A 16,468-nucleotide genomic window follows, 5' to 3' on the forward strand; every position below is an offset into this window, starting at 1 on the left:
AAGGGATATTCAGGTATTCAGCGCTTGTATTGCGCCCAACTGTCAAAACAAATCTGTCACCGTGCGCATGATAACAAACGTCACTGGACCAACCTGCTCATTCCGGCAAATCTAATCAAAACCTCTGTCATGTGCGCTCTCTGATGTAATCAATTGCGGTGAGATTAAAACCCATCTCAATAAATTTCCAAACGAAGAACGAGCTTGACGTGCGGACCGCGAAGAAACGCGTGTTTGGTGAAAATTTGTGCACTCGTGGTACCAGTATATACCACATGCATAGAAGCTTCTGTGATAGAATCGTGCCGTAAATGCAACACGCATCTAACCCTGTTTTCGCCGCGAACGGAAAACACAATTCTTTCCCCCTGGTCAACGTGTAGTGGCTTTCGGGAAAAGGGAAGTTGTTTTTTCTTGCACCGAGCTTATGCTGGAATCGATTTTAATTCAATTAAGACAAAGCAAGCCGTGCGTTAGTTAGTACAGTACCAGCGACGGAACCTTCCATCCGTACCGAATTCGTGCTTCGAGTGCGTTGGTTAGCTTTGTGAATTGGAACACATACTCACAGGAGAAAAAAAAACAGAACGGAGTCGGAAGGTGGAATAATACGAAACATACCAGCAGCTACCCGGCAAACCGATAGTGTACGGCCTTCCGCGGTCCGGTGTACGGAACGCAGCGCTGGCCCAGAACGCGGAACCAGACCCCTATCCGGACGGTGTTATTGTGCTGAGCCGCAGAAACATGAAGAAGCGGAGCAGTCCGCCACCGCCGGCGACGATGGCGGACGGTGGCATTGGCAGTGAAACGCTGCTGCATGCCTCGCAGCACACGATGGCGGTCAACGAGTTTAAGTTCATTAACGAGCGCCCGGTGGACGATATCTCGCTGAACTTCTTCTACAAACCACACACGATCACGCTGCTGGCCGTTTCGATAATCGGTGGGATGTACTTTGCCTTCGTCCGGTAAGTAGCGTACGGTAGCGGAGGAAGGAGAATCAGGGAAGATTGGTGACACTCTACGCACCCGCTGCTACCACTACCTCTACTGTCCACCCAAACGCACAATTTTCACCATAATAACGCGACTGTGGACAGGCGCTCTAGGAAGCGCGGGCATAATTTAATTGTACGTTACCCAAACGCGCCGTGTACTTTGGACACGAATACGTTTGTACAATTGTTATTAAGGGTGAAGAAAAATGGGGAGATTCTTCGAGAGGAAAAAAACATCCGTTGTTAGGTAATCAACGCAACGTGCTCGCAGTGCGTACTAGATGCCGCGCATTAGCGCACGGCTTAACAGCGACAAAAAACCGTTTGTCGCTATTGCTAAATTAGCAAAAAAAGATCCACAGCTTGCTATGATTGAATAGCTGCTTTTTTATTCCACTGTAAAAAAACTTTCGGTGAAACAAATCGCTTGACTCATATTTGAGCCGCTTCAGTCACCTACCGGCGTACCGGCGTTTCGATCGAACCACGTTAGTGTCCTTCGCCTAGAATGTAGAAATTGTACATTGCACCCTCGTACGATACGTTGCGAGTGTGGTGCACGTCGGAGAGATGTTTGGTTTGACACTATCTTCGGTTCATCTTCTACACATTGCTACACGTGGAGAAGAGTATGCGATACGAGCAGTCATGTAACTACATTTCCTTTGGTTGATAAACACTCGTTGGGTGTTACTGTTACTGTGATGTGTTAAAGATCGTTGTTGGAACTTTTAATCAGCTTTTAAGCAGCTTTCATGCTACTCAGTAGGGGAGAGTCGATCAAAAAGGCAACCAATCACCGATTTAGACATGGCAGGCCTCCTGTCTTTGAAAAGCCTCAAGATATTATAGAGTATCGATAGATTAATTTGCTGCTTAAATTCCCCAACAGTTCTATGATGGTTCGTGTTTTCGTTTGACAGACTTCTATTAGCCCAAAATTTCGACACACATGTACATTAATCTGCAATTGGCCTATGGCAACTAACTTGCTCCCCCCCTCTATTTGCTTTCTTTCACCCACAAAAACACAAAAAACATATTTGTCAACGTATTTGTAGCGATCAGTCCGATATACAGGAGAACATATGGGCCGGCATGGTGTGTGTGATATTCTTCTTCCTGATCATCTCGGTGCTTGCATTCCCGAACGGCCCATTTACCCGACCGCATCCGGTGGTTTGGCGTATGCTGTTCGGTCTGTCGGTGCTCTACCTGATGCTGCTACAGTTTCTAATGTTCCAGGACTACAAATCCATAATGGGGATTTTCTACTGGTTCGATCCGAAGCTGAGAGATTTCCACATCGACATGGAGAAGGTAAGGCACAGTTTGGAGCGGGGAGCTGTTTAGAACGCCTTTAGTGAGCTAAGTTATTTCTTCCCACCAACCCCCCTACAGCAATACGCCGCCAACTGTTCGGACATGTCGTTCGAACGCATCTGGTCACACGTGGACGTGTTCGCGTGGGGCCATTTTCTTGGCTGGGCGTTTAAAGCCGTGCTGATCCGGCATATGGGCATCCTGTGGGCCATCTCGGTGATGTGGGAAATTACGGAAATTACGTTCGCCCATCTGCTGCCCAACTTTGCCGAATGCTGGTGGGATGCACTGATACTGGACGTGTTGGTTTGCAACGGGCTCGGCATCTGGTGTGGGTTGAAGATCTGCAAGCTGCTGGAAATGCGCGAATACAAGTGGGCCAGCATACGGGACATTTCGTCCACTACCGGCAAGCTGAAGCGGGCCGTGCTGCAGTTTACGCCGGAAAGCTGGGCACCGGTCCGGTGGCTCGATCCGAAGTGTACCTATATGCGATTCTTCGCGGTGTGTCAGCTGGTGTTGCTTTGGCAGGTAGGTTGTAGTGTTGGGGCAACCGGCAACGCTGAACTAAATCACTGTAACAATATGCATGCTATCTCTATTTTAGTTAACCGAATTGAACACCTTCTTTTTGAAACACATTCTCGAAATGCCCCCATCGCATCCGGTCGTAATTGGGCGACTGATGTTTGTCGGTCTGTTTACTGCTCCCTCGGTACGGCAATACTACATCTACGTGACGGACACGCGCTGCAAGCGGCTGGGAACGCAGTGCTGGGTGTACATTGCCATCCTCGTGTCGGAAGCGATTCTGTGCATTAAAAACGGCAAGGAACTGTTCGAGCGCACCCAGGTGAAGAATATCGTCGTCTGGCTAATCATACAGGCAGTGCTGTCGGTACTCTTCGTGTACGGCTGCATGCTGTGGCACAGATACGTTGCGGTACGTATGCAAATCGAAAAGAAGTGTTAAAAAAGCCCTCTCATTAAAAAAAAAACACACTTTTTCGTCTGTCGTTTCTAGGAAGACGATTCACGAGACGGATCTCCGGTGAAGCAGATGAATCGCTCGTTCAAGGATTCTGCCATCGTTTCCGGTGACTCGAAAGGTACGTAGCTGTGCTGTCTTCCACTTTCCCTCTTTTTCGCTTTACCATCCATCCAGGCGCTTTATCAAAGTCCACTGTCAGTAGGGACTATAGGTGAAATCGATTCCGGGTTGAATCATCACCCCAATAGTATGTAAAGCCGATGGGCCGATTATTGTTTACGCCGTGCGTGAGTTTGATTGCTATGCGGAACTTCTTCGGGGCACTGCAATGCAACCAGCCTCGCTTAGCGAGGAGAGCGAAAGAGCGATGGCCTTATCGCGCGCGGCCAGACATGCCGAGTTCGCTCGTGATCGGCGTTGCTGTCCGATAAGCAACGTCACTTCCAAACCCGGAGTACCAAATATAAGCCGTGTGCCAAATCAAGGCTTATCTCCGGCGCGACATACTCTCTCGCTCTCTCATCCGAGGGACCATCCCAACATCATTGTCACGCCACCCTGGTACGATCCTTATCATGTCACTCATGCGTTCTGTAGCCAACCTTCAGCGCTAGCACGTGTTGCTACTAAGTCTAGCAAACAGGGAAACAAAGCCAACGGTGGTCCGACGCATTCGACCTCCAGTAGAAGTAGAGGGTGAGTGACGTAACGTTACCTGTCGCTTTCGGTTTTGTCGCGCTCCCTCTATCCATAGATCCGGTGATTATAAACGCCGATTATGTTCGGATAGATCACGCGTACGCGCATTCTGGGGACATATGCGTCTTGTTTGGTTGTTCTTTGATTGCTAATTTATTCTTAGCATTTGCCGATTCTTTTGCACTGATACTACAAATACTATCCCAAGAGAGTCCGTGCAATGCGGTTTGCATAATCGTTCGGCGCAAACATTATACGTTATCTCTCCCGCGCGGTACTCCACCGCCCTAAAATGTGTATATTTAATCGTCTTTGTTTCTCTTTGTTCCCGCGGCCTATACAAAACAAAAAAACACGAAGGACCGGAATATTACGTTCATCCAATGTTTGTGGCGCATGCCCGCGGAAAGCTAAAGATGATGGACATAAACAGCCCCAGCTATGATATCAAAATCAAAATAGTGTGAAGCACGGACCGGTTTTGCCCCGATCAATAATTGTTCGTAACGCGAAAACAAAAACCCCGAGCCAGTATTTGCGTGTGTGCGTTGTTTAGATTAGCAAATCTAACGCTTATCCAGAGACAGGATAATTAGGAAGAAAAGCCGAACACAGTACAGCAGCAACAGCATTATGCGCCACTTTGAGGCTGATTGTTAGGTTTAGCCTTAGGTCGTCGTGTTTCAGAATGTGATAAAAATGTGCCAATGTGCGCCGCGCAGCTCTTTCGACATATTTGCTGGCCTTGTGTTAAGCTGTGTTTTTTACGTTGCCGTTGTTGTTGGTTCTCACTTACATTACATTAGCTGCTGGCAGGTTAATGGTGATGCTTCATGCTGTTTTGGTTTGATTTTGTTCGCTGCGCTGCTGCTGTTTGTTTTTTGTTAAAAAGCCAAATGTTTTTTTTTTAATCTTAATTGGCATTTTATTTACGTTTTAGCTCTATTGCCTACCTCTTTCCTCTTTAAAATGCACTGAGTACCGATGCTTTTGCGTTGGTGTGATCAGTCCTCTGATGAGACGAATGAGACATAGACTTAGTTTGTAATATTTTTTTTAAAGGGTAAAAGACTCGAGAAGGCCCCCCCCCCCCCCCCTAGAATCTTTTGTGTGCAGCAGTATGATCTGTCATTTTTATTGCACAGTGGGATTTTTGTATGGTTATAACTCGTTTCATATAAGCATTTGATTTGAAATGTAGATATTCTTATTTTTCCTCCTTTTCTCTATCTATGCCCGTATCCTAAGTGTCCATCGAACCAATGTTCCGTTACAGTCCGGAAACACCGTGTATGTTGTAAGCCTGTTTGGTCACTCCTAGCTTGACCAAAAATTATTACGTAGCTCCTGTAAGCCACTATAAATGGTCAGGATAGAGGGAGGGGGATTTAATCGAATAATAAGCAATATTTCATTCGTCTTTATGAAACCCTTTTTGACCACACTGAAAGCACACTGTGAAGCTTTCGCAACGTGTATTGTGGATTGCATACATTTAGGCGTAAATCCTACAGTGCCTAACAAGTTTTGTCAGGGGGGGGGTCCTCTCGGGGGCGGTCGGTTGGCCGAGGCGATAACGGCGCCGGGCTTCAAATCCCATCCAGACCGCCTCCCCCCGTACGCAGGGCTGACTACTTTGCTACGGGTAAAATCAAGTCACACAAAGCCAGAAATTGGCAGGCCGAGACCTCTCGAGGTGGTAGTGCCAATGAAGAAGAAGAAGGGGCCTTCTAGAGTCTTTTACCGTTCTACACACCTACTCTTGTGGCGAGGTTATTTCTATAATTGATTTGACTGAAAAAAATGTGATAACAAAAAAGGTTTCTTTACACGCCACGCAAGCAGCGCGGATAGTCAATCAACTGTCGCTTCGAAACAACGATGGCAAATGTGCCGAGGAAAATGGGTTGGCCGAAACCTTGTTGGGTTGATTAGCATATTCAAGGAATAACGAAACCAATCGGACACGGAACGAGCCGGTGTTCTGTGGTTAGCAAAAAGGTCAAGTTGCTAAAATTAAGCCTCTAATAATGCGCCTCTATCGATAGTGATGTTCGAAGCACACACCAACACCCACATGCCGAATGGTTTTCATTGCCTTGTGCCTTACACAAATGCACCGTGGAAAACCCCGGATCGCGTGCGAACGCATGTATAATTTACGGCAATTTTCACAACCAAATCGGAGCTTATCGTGTTTTGCGCTTCACCAAGGAATAGAAAAAAGGGAGGTAGATATTTCTCCCCAAGCCACACGCGTTTCCAGCGTACGGGTGGGTGGAAAGGGGGTTTCTGATATCTAGTATCGATAACGATACTGGTGTTTTAGAATGAAAAATTATTTAGTGTAAAAGATGCTTATGCGAATTTTTGTTGCAAAATTCTGCTAATTTTGTATTAATGCAATAGAGGATTATATAGTAGTTTAATATTGAATTCAGCAAAGAACCACACCTAATGTTTCATGGCTTAAGGACCTGTTATGTCAGCCATGGTCTTATAAAGGCTTACTAGACTTATTGTTACGCATGACTGATTACCAAGGGTAAAATCAAGTCAAAGGAAGTCAAAACTAGACCTTTCGAGGTTGTGGTGCGCTAGAAGAAGGAGACTTACTTATAGCACGTAGTTGTGTGTCAGCCCTATCTGGAGACAGTCTCGAGTGGGATTTGTGATTGGTCCAATCGTGTAAGAGATCAGTGATGGCTAATATTATTCTACATATGTCAAATAGCTTGGCTCTTTAAACCAGTTTCGGATTTCACCAATCCAAATCTTTTTGGTTGCAAAGAAACCCATAAAAATTGAATAGATCAGTTATGTTCAAATTAATCATAAGCTAGTAGAAGCTTCAGTTTAGAAACTTAAAGGAACACTTCTCCAAGAAGTTAAACTATTGATATAGCTTCACATTGGACCGAAAGTCACAGTCATATAACGGATGCATCAAAACGAATAGGCTAACTCTGAAAGGCCAACTTACATAAAATTGCTACATCCAATCTCCTACGGCCAAGAAGCATTCTACAAAACTATTGCCACCCAGACATAGACAATCTTGTAGTGACAGTCATCTGGAACCTTAGCGGTGGCTGTCTCGAAAAATAGTGTTTTCGCCTTCCGTTCAACTGATTTCTTCTTCTTGGCTACAGATTGATTTATTAAGATCCTCGGATAGATCAAAGATTTGTATAACAAAGTCCCTTATTGTCCAGGTTATCCTTAACCCTGTTTAGGCGGATACTCTGGCCCCTGGATTTGGAGTTTCTGCGAAGTTTTATGGTTACACAACACACAGTTGCCCTATTTTTAGCCGATGAGAGCCAAACTCTTTGATGCTTTGTCAACTAAGGGCTATTTTTAAGATACGAAAACATTTCTAGACAAATCCCAAAGTATTCACGGTAAAAATAATCCACCCTTTGCATACATCGCGAGCTCCACCTCAATCTCACGTGCCCTAACCGCCTGCATTCGTGTCTGCCAGTGTTATGCATCGCTAGCGCAACATGTCGCCGTTCGGTTGGTATGTGGGACGGCGTGCGTGTGTGCGGGTTAATAAAAGGGTGCTTGCCTTGTTACGCTTCTGTATGGCACATCTGTGCGGTGCCGTGCTGGTTGAGTCCAGCCCGGTGTCCGTTCCGGTGGGGTATGGCCATCAAGACATATCCAGCACGTAATTTTTGACCTCCGAGGGCTGTTGACTCGCTCCTACTCTGCGTCGACGCCTTCGACAACGCCTTGTTCTACTCCCCGACTGAATCCTCGTCGACAATCGCGCGCGCGCTCTCTACCCATCGTTCCTTTGCTGCTGATGTGTGTTGTAACTGCTTGTAATTGGCGATTTACGTTTCGTTTGACATCTACTTTATTGCTATTCTGTTTCTTTTTTTTCTACTCTTCTTTTTCACTATAGGAAACAAGGGTGGTTCAGCTTCGTCGGCAAAAAGTTCGCCCCAATCTACGCCCACCAAAAAAGCACGATCTCAACAGCGGAACCTTATTGGCGGTTCCCAAGGCTCAACAACTGCCGACAAATCGGTCCGCGAACATCTTGAGTAGGTTCTAAGGAGTGGTGAAGTAGTGTGTGGTACACAGACACAGGAGAGATCTTGTCGGTGCGACTGGGCGGACACACTCACAGGGGGAGGTAGTGTTGTTGAACAAGCCTTCCACACTAGACTTAGTAGCTGTCGGTTTGACCTGTTTCGGTGTTCTAATATCGCAAGTCTCACGCCTATACCCGTTACAATCGAGACTGTGGAAACAAGTGTTTGTCCTGCCGACTGCGGAAAACTTCCCTCGTCTCTTCAAGAAGCTGTAGACTGTTTTTCTCTCTTCGGACCATCAAATTCAAAATACTGCTGAATCCTTATAAAAAGCTCAACTCCAACAGCTATTTGAATACTCCTCCCCCCTCATTTGAATACTGCTGCTTAGTGTTAGTTTTGGTGTGTTTTTAGTTCTGCGTTCTAGCGCGTGTTATGTCTTATGTTTGAAAGGAAAAAATGCGCGCTTTTCCCGCGTGCAACAGTGTAACACTGTTACCGTGTAATACCAACCGCACGCACGCATGCAAAGCTTTCTATCTGCACGCAGAAGTAGTTCAACCCATCTGCACACATGAGTTGTTTGCAAAGCTTTTAGCTATCAGCGCTTTTCCTTCTACCGACACCTTCTACTACTTCGTACAGGCATATGCAGCGGGCCGAGTAAAAAAGGCTGATTGAATTACGTTAATACAGTAGAGTTATTAGCTAGGGGAGAAGCATTGTATCTGTGAATCTTTATTACCGGATAGTCATAAGGAGTAGGCAGGGGGGCAGAGGTGGTTGTTCTGCGGGAGGGCTAGCCTAGTGAAGCGTGCCATCTCTCAACACGTTCGAATTCTGACCGCAATATTCTGTATTTTACCGGACACACACAAAGACGACCCGATACAACAAAATCCGGACCCGGAGGTTAACAAATGCGGTGTACAAATTCTAATTGCAAGTAATTAATTGTAATAAAAACAAACAAGACTAAAGAAAGAGAGAGAGAACAGCTTGCCCATCATCATCATGTGGCAAAGTCACGAACATAGTAGATTGAGCATAAATAGTAAGCGAATGGCAGAGAATGTAATGAGTTTAAGGTGTAGATTTATATTCCTTACCAAAAAAAACAAAAGAACCTAACAAAACAAGCTTCCGTTTCGCTGGACTGTAAAAAACAAAAATTGTCTCGTTAAATGCATTCTTTCGGCCCTGTTGTTGCCGCCCTGGTCGGGCGAACCTGTTGCATCTCGCGAACGGTAGTGCACTCTCGCACGCTATCGAACCCTCCTTGCTTCGTTCGGAACACAATTAGGCGTGCGCATGCGCCACTCTTTGCCTTTGCCGCTGCTAGACTACGCGACGCTTTACGTACACGGTTTTTACATATCTTATAGGAATAGGAAACCTGAAGAAGCAATTTTTATAACAAGTCTTTGCGGTTTTGTTCATTTTTTCTTCTCCAATTTAACAAAAAAAGTTCGCACCACTTTCCGAATTCCGACATGTTAGTTAGGGTGAGAAAATGCTTCTTCGTTCCTATGTTCCGTGTCGAACTCCGAGCAACTAGCTAAACGTTACATTATATAGACACAAAACACACACAAATCTCTCTAGTCAGTAAGTGAAACGAGGAAGAGGAGGATGGGAGGGGTGAATCACTTTTGCTCCAAGTTCAACCATACATGTTAAGATTAGCTTTAATTGACCGTTTTCTCTCTTCCCAAGCGTTACGCCGTATATGTGTGATGAGATCTTTCGATGAGAAGAAGCTGCGGCGAAACAGTCCGCCAGTCCTTCCGGTAGAGTCTTGCAACGAGGTTTTGTTTTCTTGTTTGGAGAAGTTTTGGGGAATCAGTCACCAACAATCCTTCCCCCAGGTCCCGCATATGATAAAGTTTATGTTTTAAGTAGGATTTTTGTTAAAAGAATTTTCGCATGCGAGTTGTGCTCTCTTGCTTGCCGCAATTCATTTCACAACGTGTGTTCTCTTACTTTCGGGCAGGATAAGGAGCGATAAAAGAAATGCGAATGAATCAACCAAAAAAAAAAGGGGGAAAGTGACAGAAAAAGCGTAGGTTTATAAGCTGTGTAAAATGATAATGATAGTAGATAATAATTGTGACCGGTTAACAACAACAGAAAAACTCGTTGTGGTTTGCAATAACCGTTGCGTTTGTACATTGTGGTTGAGATTTTGTTTTCGCGTTTTAGTTTGTGTTGTATGGATGGAATAATTAAACACACACATACACATATTTCCCAAAATCAAGTACAATTTTGTTGTCTTTTAATAATTAGTAAGCGGAGTAAAGCATGATGACAATTAATTTAACAGTGTGTTGCTAGCTTCATCGGGCGTGGAATGCCTTAGGACCCTTAAAGAGAATGCATGCGGAAGCTAAGATTTACGACTAAGAATTTGGGCTAATTTGAGTAACTTGTGTGAAATAGACTAATGACTAAAGATTTGGGTTAATTTGGCAGGCGGATGAGATAGACTTCATACAAGTTCTTAGTATAACTCCCTGATTATGTCTGCGTGGAATGGCTTTTTTAAGCAAATCATGGTGTAGGACTTCATCTAGTCTAGTATACGGAAGTCTATGAGAAGCTGATCGATTTCACCCAGAAGTTCTTAATAAGGACTTCGACGACTTACGTAGCTCCGCCAGAAATTATCCAGAAGGTCTTCAATAAGTTATTCCATTGCTCAGACTAAATTTAAATGCTGTGCAGACTCTGTGAACCTCTGGACCAGAGAACAGTAATTTGGGCGATTGGTCACAATCGCGTATAGCCATCGACGTCAGCGATAATATCACATTACTATCACATCGGAATCAGGCTCTCCTATGTAGCAGAAGCTTATCAAAGGATCGATCGTGCGGCACAGAACCTCGGGTTGGAGATTAACGAGGCGAAAACCAAAATGATGGTGGCACCACCAGCGGCCCTGCTAACAAACACTGATTTACGCACGGGGTGATGTACAGATAGGTCCGACCGCAGTTTCAGGGGCTTCCAAAACTTCACCTATCTGGGGTCAAAAGTCAGCACCGACAACAACATTGATGTTGAGTCACACTACAGCCTGAGGAAACATCTCCACACTTAATACCTGTTGCGGCGGACGAGGCTGGAACTGTACAGAACATTACTCACATACGCCTCTGAGACATAGACTCTGTGCAAAACTGACGAAGCCCTCTTAGCCGCGTTCGAGAGGAAGATGCTCAGAAGGATTTTTAGCCCCGTGTATGTGTGGAAAGACAATGGAGGAGCCGCTACAATGACGAACTCAACAAGCTATACGATGATCTCACTAGGCTCTGGTGGGCTGGTCACGCCATGAGAATGACACCGGACGACCCAGCCCGTAAAGTCCTTTTAGGCCGTCCACACGGACAGAGGAGGCGTGGTACGCCCAAATTGAGATGGAGTGATGGCGTTGATACGTCCGGGCCAGAACGGCCGGGATAACGGATTGGCAGACGATGGCGCTGGACCGTGAGCGGTATCGAGGATTGTTGCAGCAGGCCAAGACCGCAAAGCGGTTGTAGCGCCCTGATAAGTAAGTAAGTATCACATCACAGTTGGAACCTCCTATAACTTGAGTGTTTTCTATAATATTTATATGACTTTGTGTACTCAGTCTAAATTTTTATTGCGTCTCTTCAAACAGTTCGGCAACATGGGCTCTTTTAACAACTGGTCAACCACAGGCTCAGAATAGCTGACGTTTGACAGTTCTTGAAATAATTAGTTTCTTTAGAATGATTAGATCATGAAGATGTCTCCAAACCCTGTATCTGCAGATTTAACTCCATAGACTTGTAAGGACTTCTTCAAGATATCTACCTCTAAAACCCCTACTCGTGATCGTTTCGAAGAGCTTAAAGATAAGTTTACTGAGGCTTTATCCAAATTTACCAAAAGTACCTACTAGTATTGGAGTGTAGTAATGAAACCATTAGCCATCATATTAGACATTAACGGACTCTTAATGAACTTACTTTAAACGAGTCGATCTGTTAACATTTCATTAGGACATATTAAATCGAATTTTCCAAAAACCTGCTTCACCTACAAGCTCTTTGAACGTTACAAACCTTCCGTCGGAACGAATGCACGCAATACGCACTCTAGGGTTAAAAAAAACACCCACCCAAATGCATGCTGGCGGAAGTAATAGGTACCTCTCACGAATCCTTCCGGACCCAGATGGTTTTCCCAGTTTCATGGCCAACCACAGACAACAAGCCTTAACAACCGGAGCAACACCACCGCCGTGATTAATCGATTGGTTTGGTAAAAGCTGTGTGGCCGCATGACGTCATCGTAATGCAATTGGAAAGTAATCAATTGCGACGATTTATCCTTATCGGGCGCGTGCCAGCCACCCAGGACAGCCGGTCAATGGATGCAAGACGCAGTTCCATTTTTTTTATTGTTCACAACATCCTAAATCACTTACACACACACACCAAGCATCCTTGGAGCGCATGCCATTGTTGGGATGTTGGAAACTTATCAATGAAATTCCTCACGGCGAGCGGATCAGCATCCTCCACAACCCCTTAATTCTTCCACCCTTATTCGGTGCGATACAATTCGTACAAGTGAAGTGTGAAATTGAAGTTTAAATGTAATTTTTCAAGCTTCCTAATTCGATGGAACAGGCTCCAATGTTTGTGTGCGTGTGTGTTTGTTCCAATCGCCTCTCGCTATAAAAGCAGTGGACAGGTTCTTGGGACACTATCAGTTCCATTTGGAAAGTGTCCTCAGCAGCACGCGTTACAACCGGGACAGTACAAACAAATCCTTCGGGTGCTTCAGTGACTCACAATAAAGTTGGTTGTGCTACTTTCGTGAGAAAGGTGTGACTTGATGGCCGTTACCAGCACCACCAACGGGTACGTTAAGATGGCGAAAAGAGGAACCATATTCATGGTGGTTTGCATCGGACTGGTGGCAAGTGTGCAGAGTGTTGCCTCGCTCGCCCAAGAGCGTCGCAATCTGGCGGCCGAAGCGTGTACGGATGATGTTGGCGAAAGGCAACATTACTCTGATCGTAGGATCGATCGGTTGGATCAGGATCAGGAGCAACGGCTGCTGCTGTTCAATAATCGATTGGACGGAGAGCGGGTAGAAGGGGAGGATCGGCGCGAGAAGGTAGACCAGCAGCGGGCTTTTGATCGGTTCGAGGTGGACGCACGACGTCACGAACGGTCAGAGCGCATGGACATCGATCGTGCTGAGATCGTCCGCCAGGATCGCCTGGAAGATGATGTTGTTCTGGCTAGACGAGAGACTGAACGGCGTGAAAACCGGCTCGAGGAAAGTCGCGAAGGTCCCGTGAAGGATCGCCGTGACGAGCGTCTAGCCGAACGTCGTCAGGACAGCCGGGATGAGCGCCGTCAAGACAGGCAGCGGGAAGAAGTTCGGGAAGAGCGCCGAGAAGAACGTGGAGATCGCCGTGAAGATCGTCGGGAAGACCTACGTGAAGAACGTCGTGAAGAACGTCGTGAAGAACGTCGAGAAGACTCTCGTGAGGAGCGTCGTGAAGATCGCAGTGAAGATCGTCGGGAAGATCGCCGTGAAGAACTACGTGAAAACTCTCGTGAGGATCGTCGTGAAGATCGGCAAGTAGATCTGCGTGAAGAACGGCGTGAAGACTCTCGAGAAGATCGCCGTGAAGATCTTCGTGAAGAACGTGGAGAAGCCTCTCGTGAAGATCGTCGTGAAGATCTGCGTGAAGAACGTCGAGATGCCTCTCGTGAGGATCGTCGTGAAGATCGGCAAGTAGATCTGCGTGAAGAACGGCGTGAAGACTCTCGAGAACATCGCCGTGAAGAACGTGGAGAAGCCTCTCGTGAAGAACGTCGTGAAGATCGGCGAGCAGATCTGCGTGAAGAACGTCGAGATGCCTCTCGTGAGGATCGCCGTGAAGATCGCCGACAAGACCTTCGAGACAATAACCGAGATGAAAGACAGCGTCAGGAACGACGTGAGGTGCAGCACCGAGAGGATCGCCGTGAAGATGTTCGAGATGATAGCCGAGCTGAACGTCGATTAGCGGAACGTCGTGAGGATCAGCGAGAAGATCTCCGGGATAATAATCGTGAGGAACGACGCGAGGATCTGCGAGAGGAGCGCCGTGAAGATCGCCGTGAAGATGCTCGAGATGATAACCGAGCTGATGGACGACTAAATGAACGCCGAGAGGACCTGCGAGATGATAACCAAGATGAAAGACTGCAACGTCGAGAGGACCGCCGACTAGATATGGCTGAAAGCCGTCGAGAAGAACGTCGAGACAACACCCGAGAAGAACGTCTGGATGAACGCCGCCGTCAAGATCGCCGAACGGAGGAGCGTCAGGAAGATCTCCGCCGAGAACAGCGTGGCGAAAGCCGTGAAAACATCCGAGAGGAACGTCGCGAGGACATCTCGGAGAAGCGTCGTGAAGTTCGTGCCGAACAATCTCCTGAGAACAGTCGTCGTGAAGAACGTGCTGCAGAAAGGCGCGACACTACTCGCAGGGAACGAGCTGAACGTCGCGAAGCGGAAGACCGACGCAATTTCCGCGAGCTTAACAACTTGAACGAACGTTACCAGGGTGATGAGAAGCTGGTGGCCGCCTTCCAGCAGGAAAATGCTTTCCTTTATCAACTAATCCAAACGGCAGCTCTGGTTGGTCTTGCTGGTTACTGGCTGCTTAAGGGCTCCGACTCGGGCGCAGCAAGCTACGATGAAGAAGGCCTGAAGAAGAAGAAACCGATCTCGATGGTGGCAGCCATCGGAAAGCTGCTCACTGTCGAACACAAGTAAAGTAATCTAACCACTTTTACTATCACTAACACACTCTCTAATATCCAGTGCATTTTAGTAGAACGTCACAGGTATATGTGTAGTCGAAAGAACAAAAAATCACAAACGCAAAGGCTTAACAGACAGTACAAAGAAGCAACCAAAATCTCTATATAATCCCTCTAATAGTAGTAGATCGATGTACACCAACACTTACCAACATTCCGTTCACTTAACAACCATTAACTGACCATCGGAGCAGCTACTTATATAGCTCAGCTCAGCTGAGCAACTGTTAAAAAAAGGGAAAGAATCGGAGAGTAAAGTAGAGCAAACCATCAAGAAAATGCGTGTGATAGTAGTGAGATGGGCTGGCATTTATAAGAAAGTTTTAAGTTTCCAAGACACTTTATAACTACCAACACACACACACTTAACTACTCGTAAACTTACACGATGGAAGTTACATCTAAAACCACTCTAATAATGCTGATGAATAATAATAATGGAGGTTTGTGCAGCACGGGCAAGGACGACGACAACGGGGAAGGCGAGGATATAGGAGTAATCGACGACGACGATGATCCTTAAGCAATAAATGTGTGTGTGTCCGCACACTTACAGTTCTCCCAAACCAACCTAGTTTGCACCTTTAGAGTGAATGATCGAGCGGTGATGCTGCAACATAAGTTACCAGCACACACTATTAGACGCAAAATGGGAGTTAATAATAAATCATAAATATCCTTGTGTAGCAAAACAAAAAAATAAACAAAATTTATGTCTCTTTCAATAAACTACTGATGAGAGAGAGAGGATAATAAAAAAAAGCATTTCTGTTTCCGCCCGGGTTCGAACCGGGGACCTTCTGCGTGTGAAGCAGACGTGATAACCACTACACTACGGAAACAAGGATGACGGAGGGGCTCCTAAGCAGGTATTTAAATGTGGCGTTGTTACTTGGCTTTTTCGGCGTACTTATGCTCACATTATGAGTTACGTCCAATTTTTAACAGGTTCTCTATTTATGAAAACTACAAAACTGAGAATATTATACAGTTTGTATCTGCATTACACACAACATGTTTTGCAATCAGAACGGTCAAAATTCCGTGTGCGGGATTTATATTTACAATCACTGAGGAGAATGTCTCAAATTGATAGTGAAATATTCTAAGCCTATTGTGGAACTTTACAATCATCTAATGAACTCCATTAAAAAAAACCGGATACAAGGAACAAAAAAGGACACTCTCCTCTGCTGATGCACCTAATTTGGTTAAGCAAAAAGGGGTTGAAAAGGGATTAAGGACCACAATTAGCCAGTCGCTTTTTTATATGGGAGGGTCTTCATGTGTGTCGTCATTCTAAATTTATGTAGGAAACCTGTGGAAATTCATAGCCAACAACCCAAATGGAACGGTTTTATAAAGTGATATGTGCAATTCTTTAACCCAGTCTTCATGATTCGTACGTCGTGAACAGTTTTCGTTCTGTGTTCCGGATTATACATGGCTGTCCGTGGAGATGCTCAACCTCCGGGATACCAACGAAGTTATTCTCGCGCAGTGTCCACAAGTGTCTCAGTCGATCGTAACAGTGTC

The 16,468-nt window shown here is 45.8% G+C and overlaps 2 protein-coding genes and 2 non-coding genes across 6 annotated transcripts; 3 read left to right on the top strand and 1 right to left on the bottom strand.

Moving 5' to 3' along the window:
- The first annotated feature begins 107 nt into the window (after window positions 1-107).
- On the top strand, window positions 108-10,323 carry LOC118504035 (phosphatidylserine synthase 1). Its single transcript, XM_036038022.1, has 6 exons — window positions 108-971; window positions 2,063-2,321; window positions 2,403-2,855; window positions 2,932-3,267; window positions 3,349-3,433; window positions 7,931-10,323. Exons 1-6 carry the CDS (start codon window positions 748-750, stop codon window positions 8,074-8,076), a joined length of 1,503 nt encoding a protein of 500 aa, XP_035893915.1. The 5' UTR covers window positions 108-747; the 3' UTR covers window positions 8,077-10,323.
- LOC118508597 lies at window positions 7,574-7,746 on the top strand. The gene has a single exon (XR_004905814.1). It is a non-coding gene; the product is annotated as a U11 spliceosomal RNA (small nuclear RNA).
- A 2,478-nt stretch (window positions 10,324-12,801) lies between the features above and the next one.
- LOC118504034 (trichohyalin-like) lies at window positions 12,802-15,694 on the top strand. Of its 3 annotated transcripts, none has more exons than XM_036038020.1 (2): window positions 12,802-13,848; window positions 14,005-15,694. In XM_036038020.1, exons 1-2 carry the CDS (start codon window positions 12,942-12,944, stop codon window positions 14,883-14,885), a joined length of 1,788 nt encoding a protein of 595 aa, XP_035893913.1. In that variant the 5' UTR covers window positions 12,802-12,941; the 3' UTR covers window positions 14,886-15,694. The 3 variants fall into 3 exon arrangements, with proteins under 3 accessions (XP_035893913.1, XP_035893912.1, XP_035893911.1); XM_036038019.1 differs by having other exon boundaries at window positions 12,802-13,607; window positions 13,680-15,694; XM_036038018.1 differs by having other exon boundaries at window positions 12,802-15,694.
- A 7-nt stretch (window positions 15,695-15,701) lies between these two features.
- On the bottom strand, window positions 15,702-15,774 carry Trnav-cac. Its single transcript has one exon. It is a non-coding gene; the product is annotated as a tRNA-Val (tRNA).
- Window positions 15,775-16,468: the final 694 nt, after the last annotated feature.

This window comes from Anopheles stephensi, chromosome 2 (genome assembly GCF_013141755.1).
Source record: "Anopheles stephensi strain Indian chromosome 2, UCI_ANSTEP_V1.0, whole genome shotgun sequence".
NCBI lineage: Eukaryota > Metazoa > Arthropoda > Insecta > Diptera > Culicidae > Anopheles > Anopheles stephensi.

Excerpts from the sequence above, each read along its gene's own strand:
- LOC118504034 (XM_036038018.1), top strand. The coding sequence starts at position 12,942 with ATGGCCGTTACCAGCACCACCAACGGGTACGTTAAGATGGCGAAAAGA.
- LOC118504035 (XM_036038022.1), top strand. The coding sequence starts at position 748 with ATGAAGAAGCGGAGCAGTCCGCCACCGCCGGCGACGATGGCGGACGGT. Across the intron at positions 2,856-2,931 it reads AGCTGGTGTTGCTTTGGCAG|TTAACCGAATTGAACACCTT; the intron begins GTAGGTTGTAGT and ends TCTCTATTTTAG. Across the intron at positions 3,268-3,348 it reads TGTGGCACAGATACGTTGCG|GAAGACGATTCACGAGACGG; the intron begins GTACGTATGCAA and ends TGTCGTTTCTAG.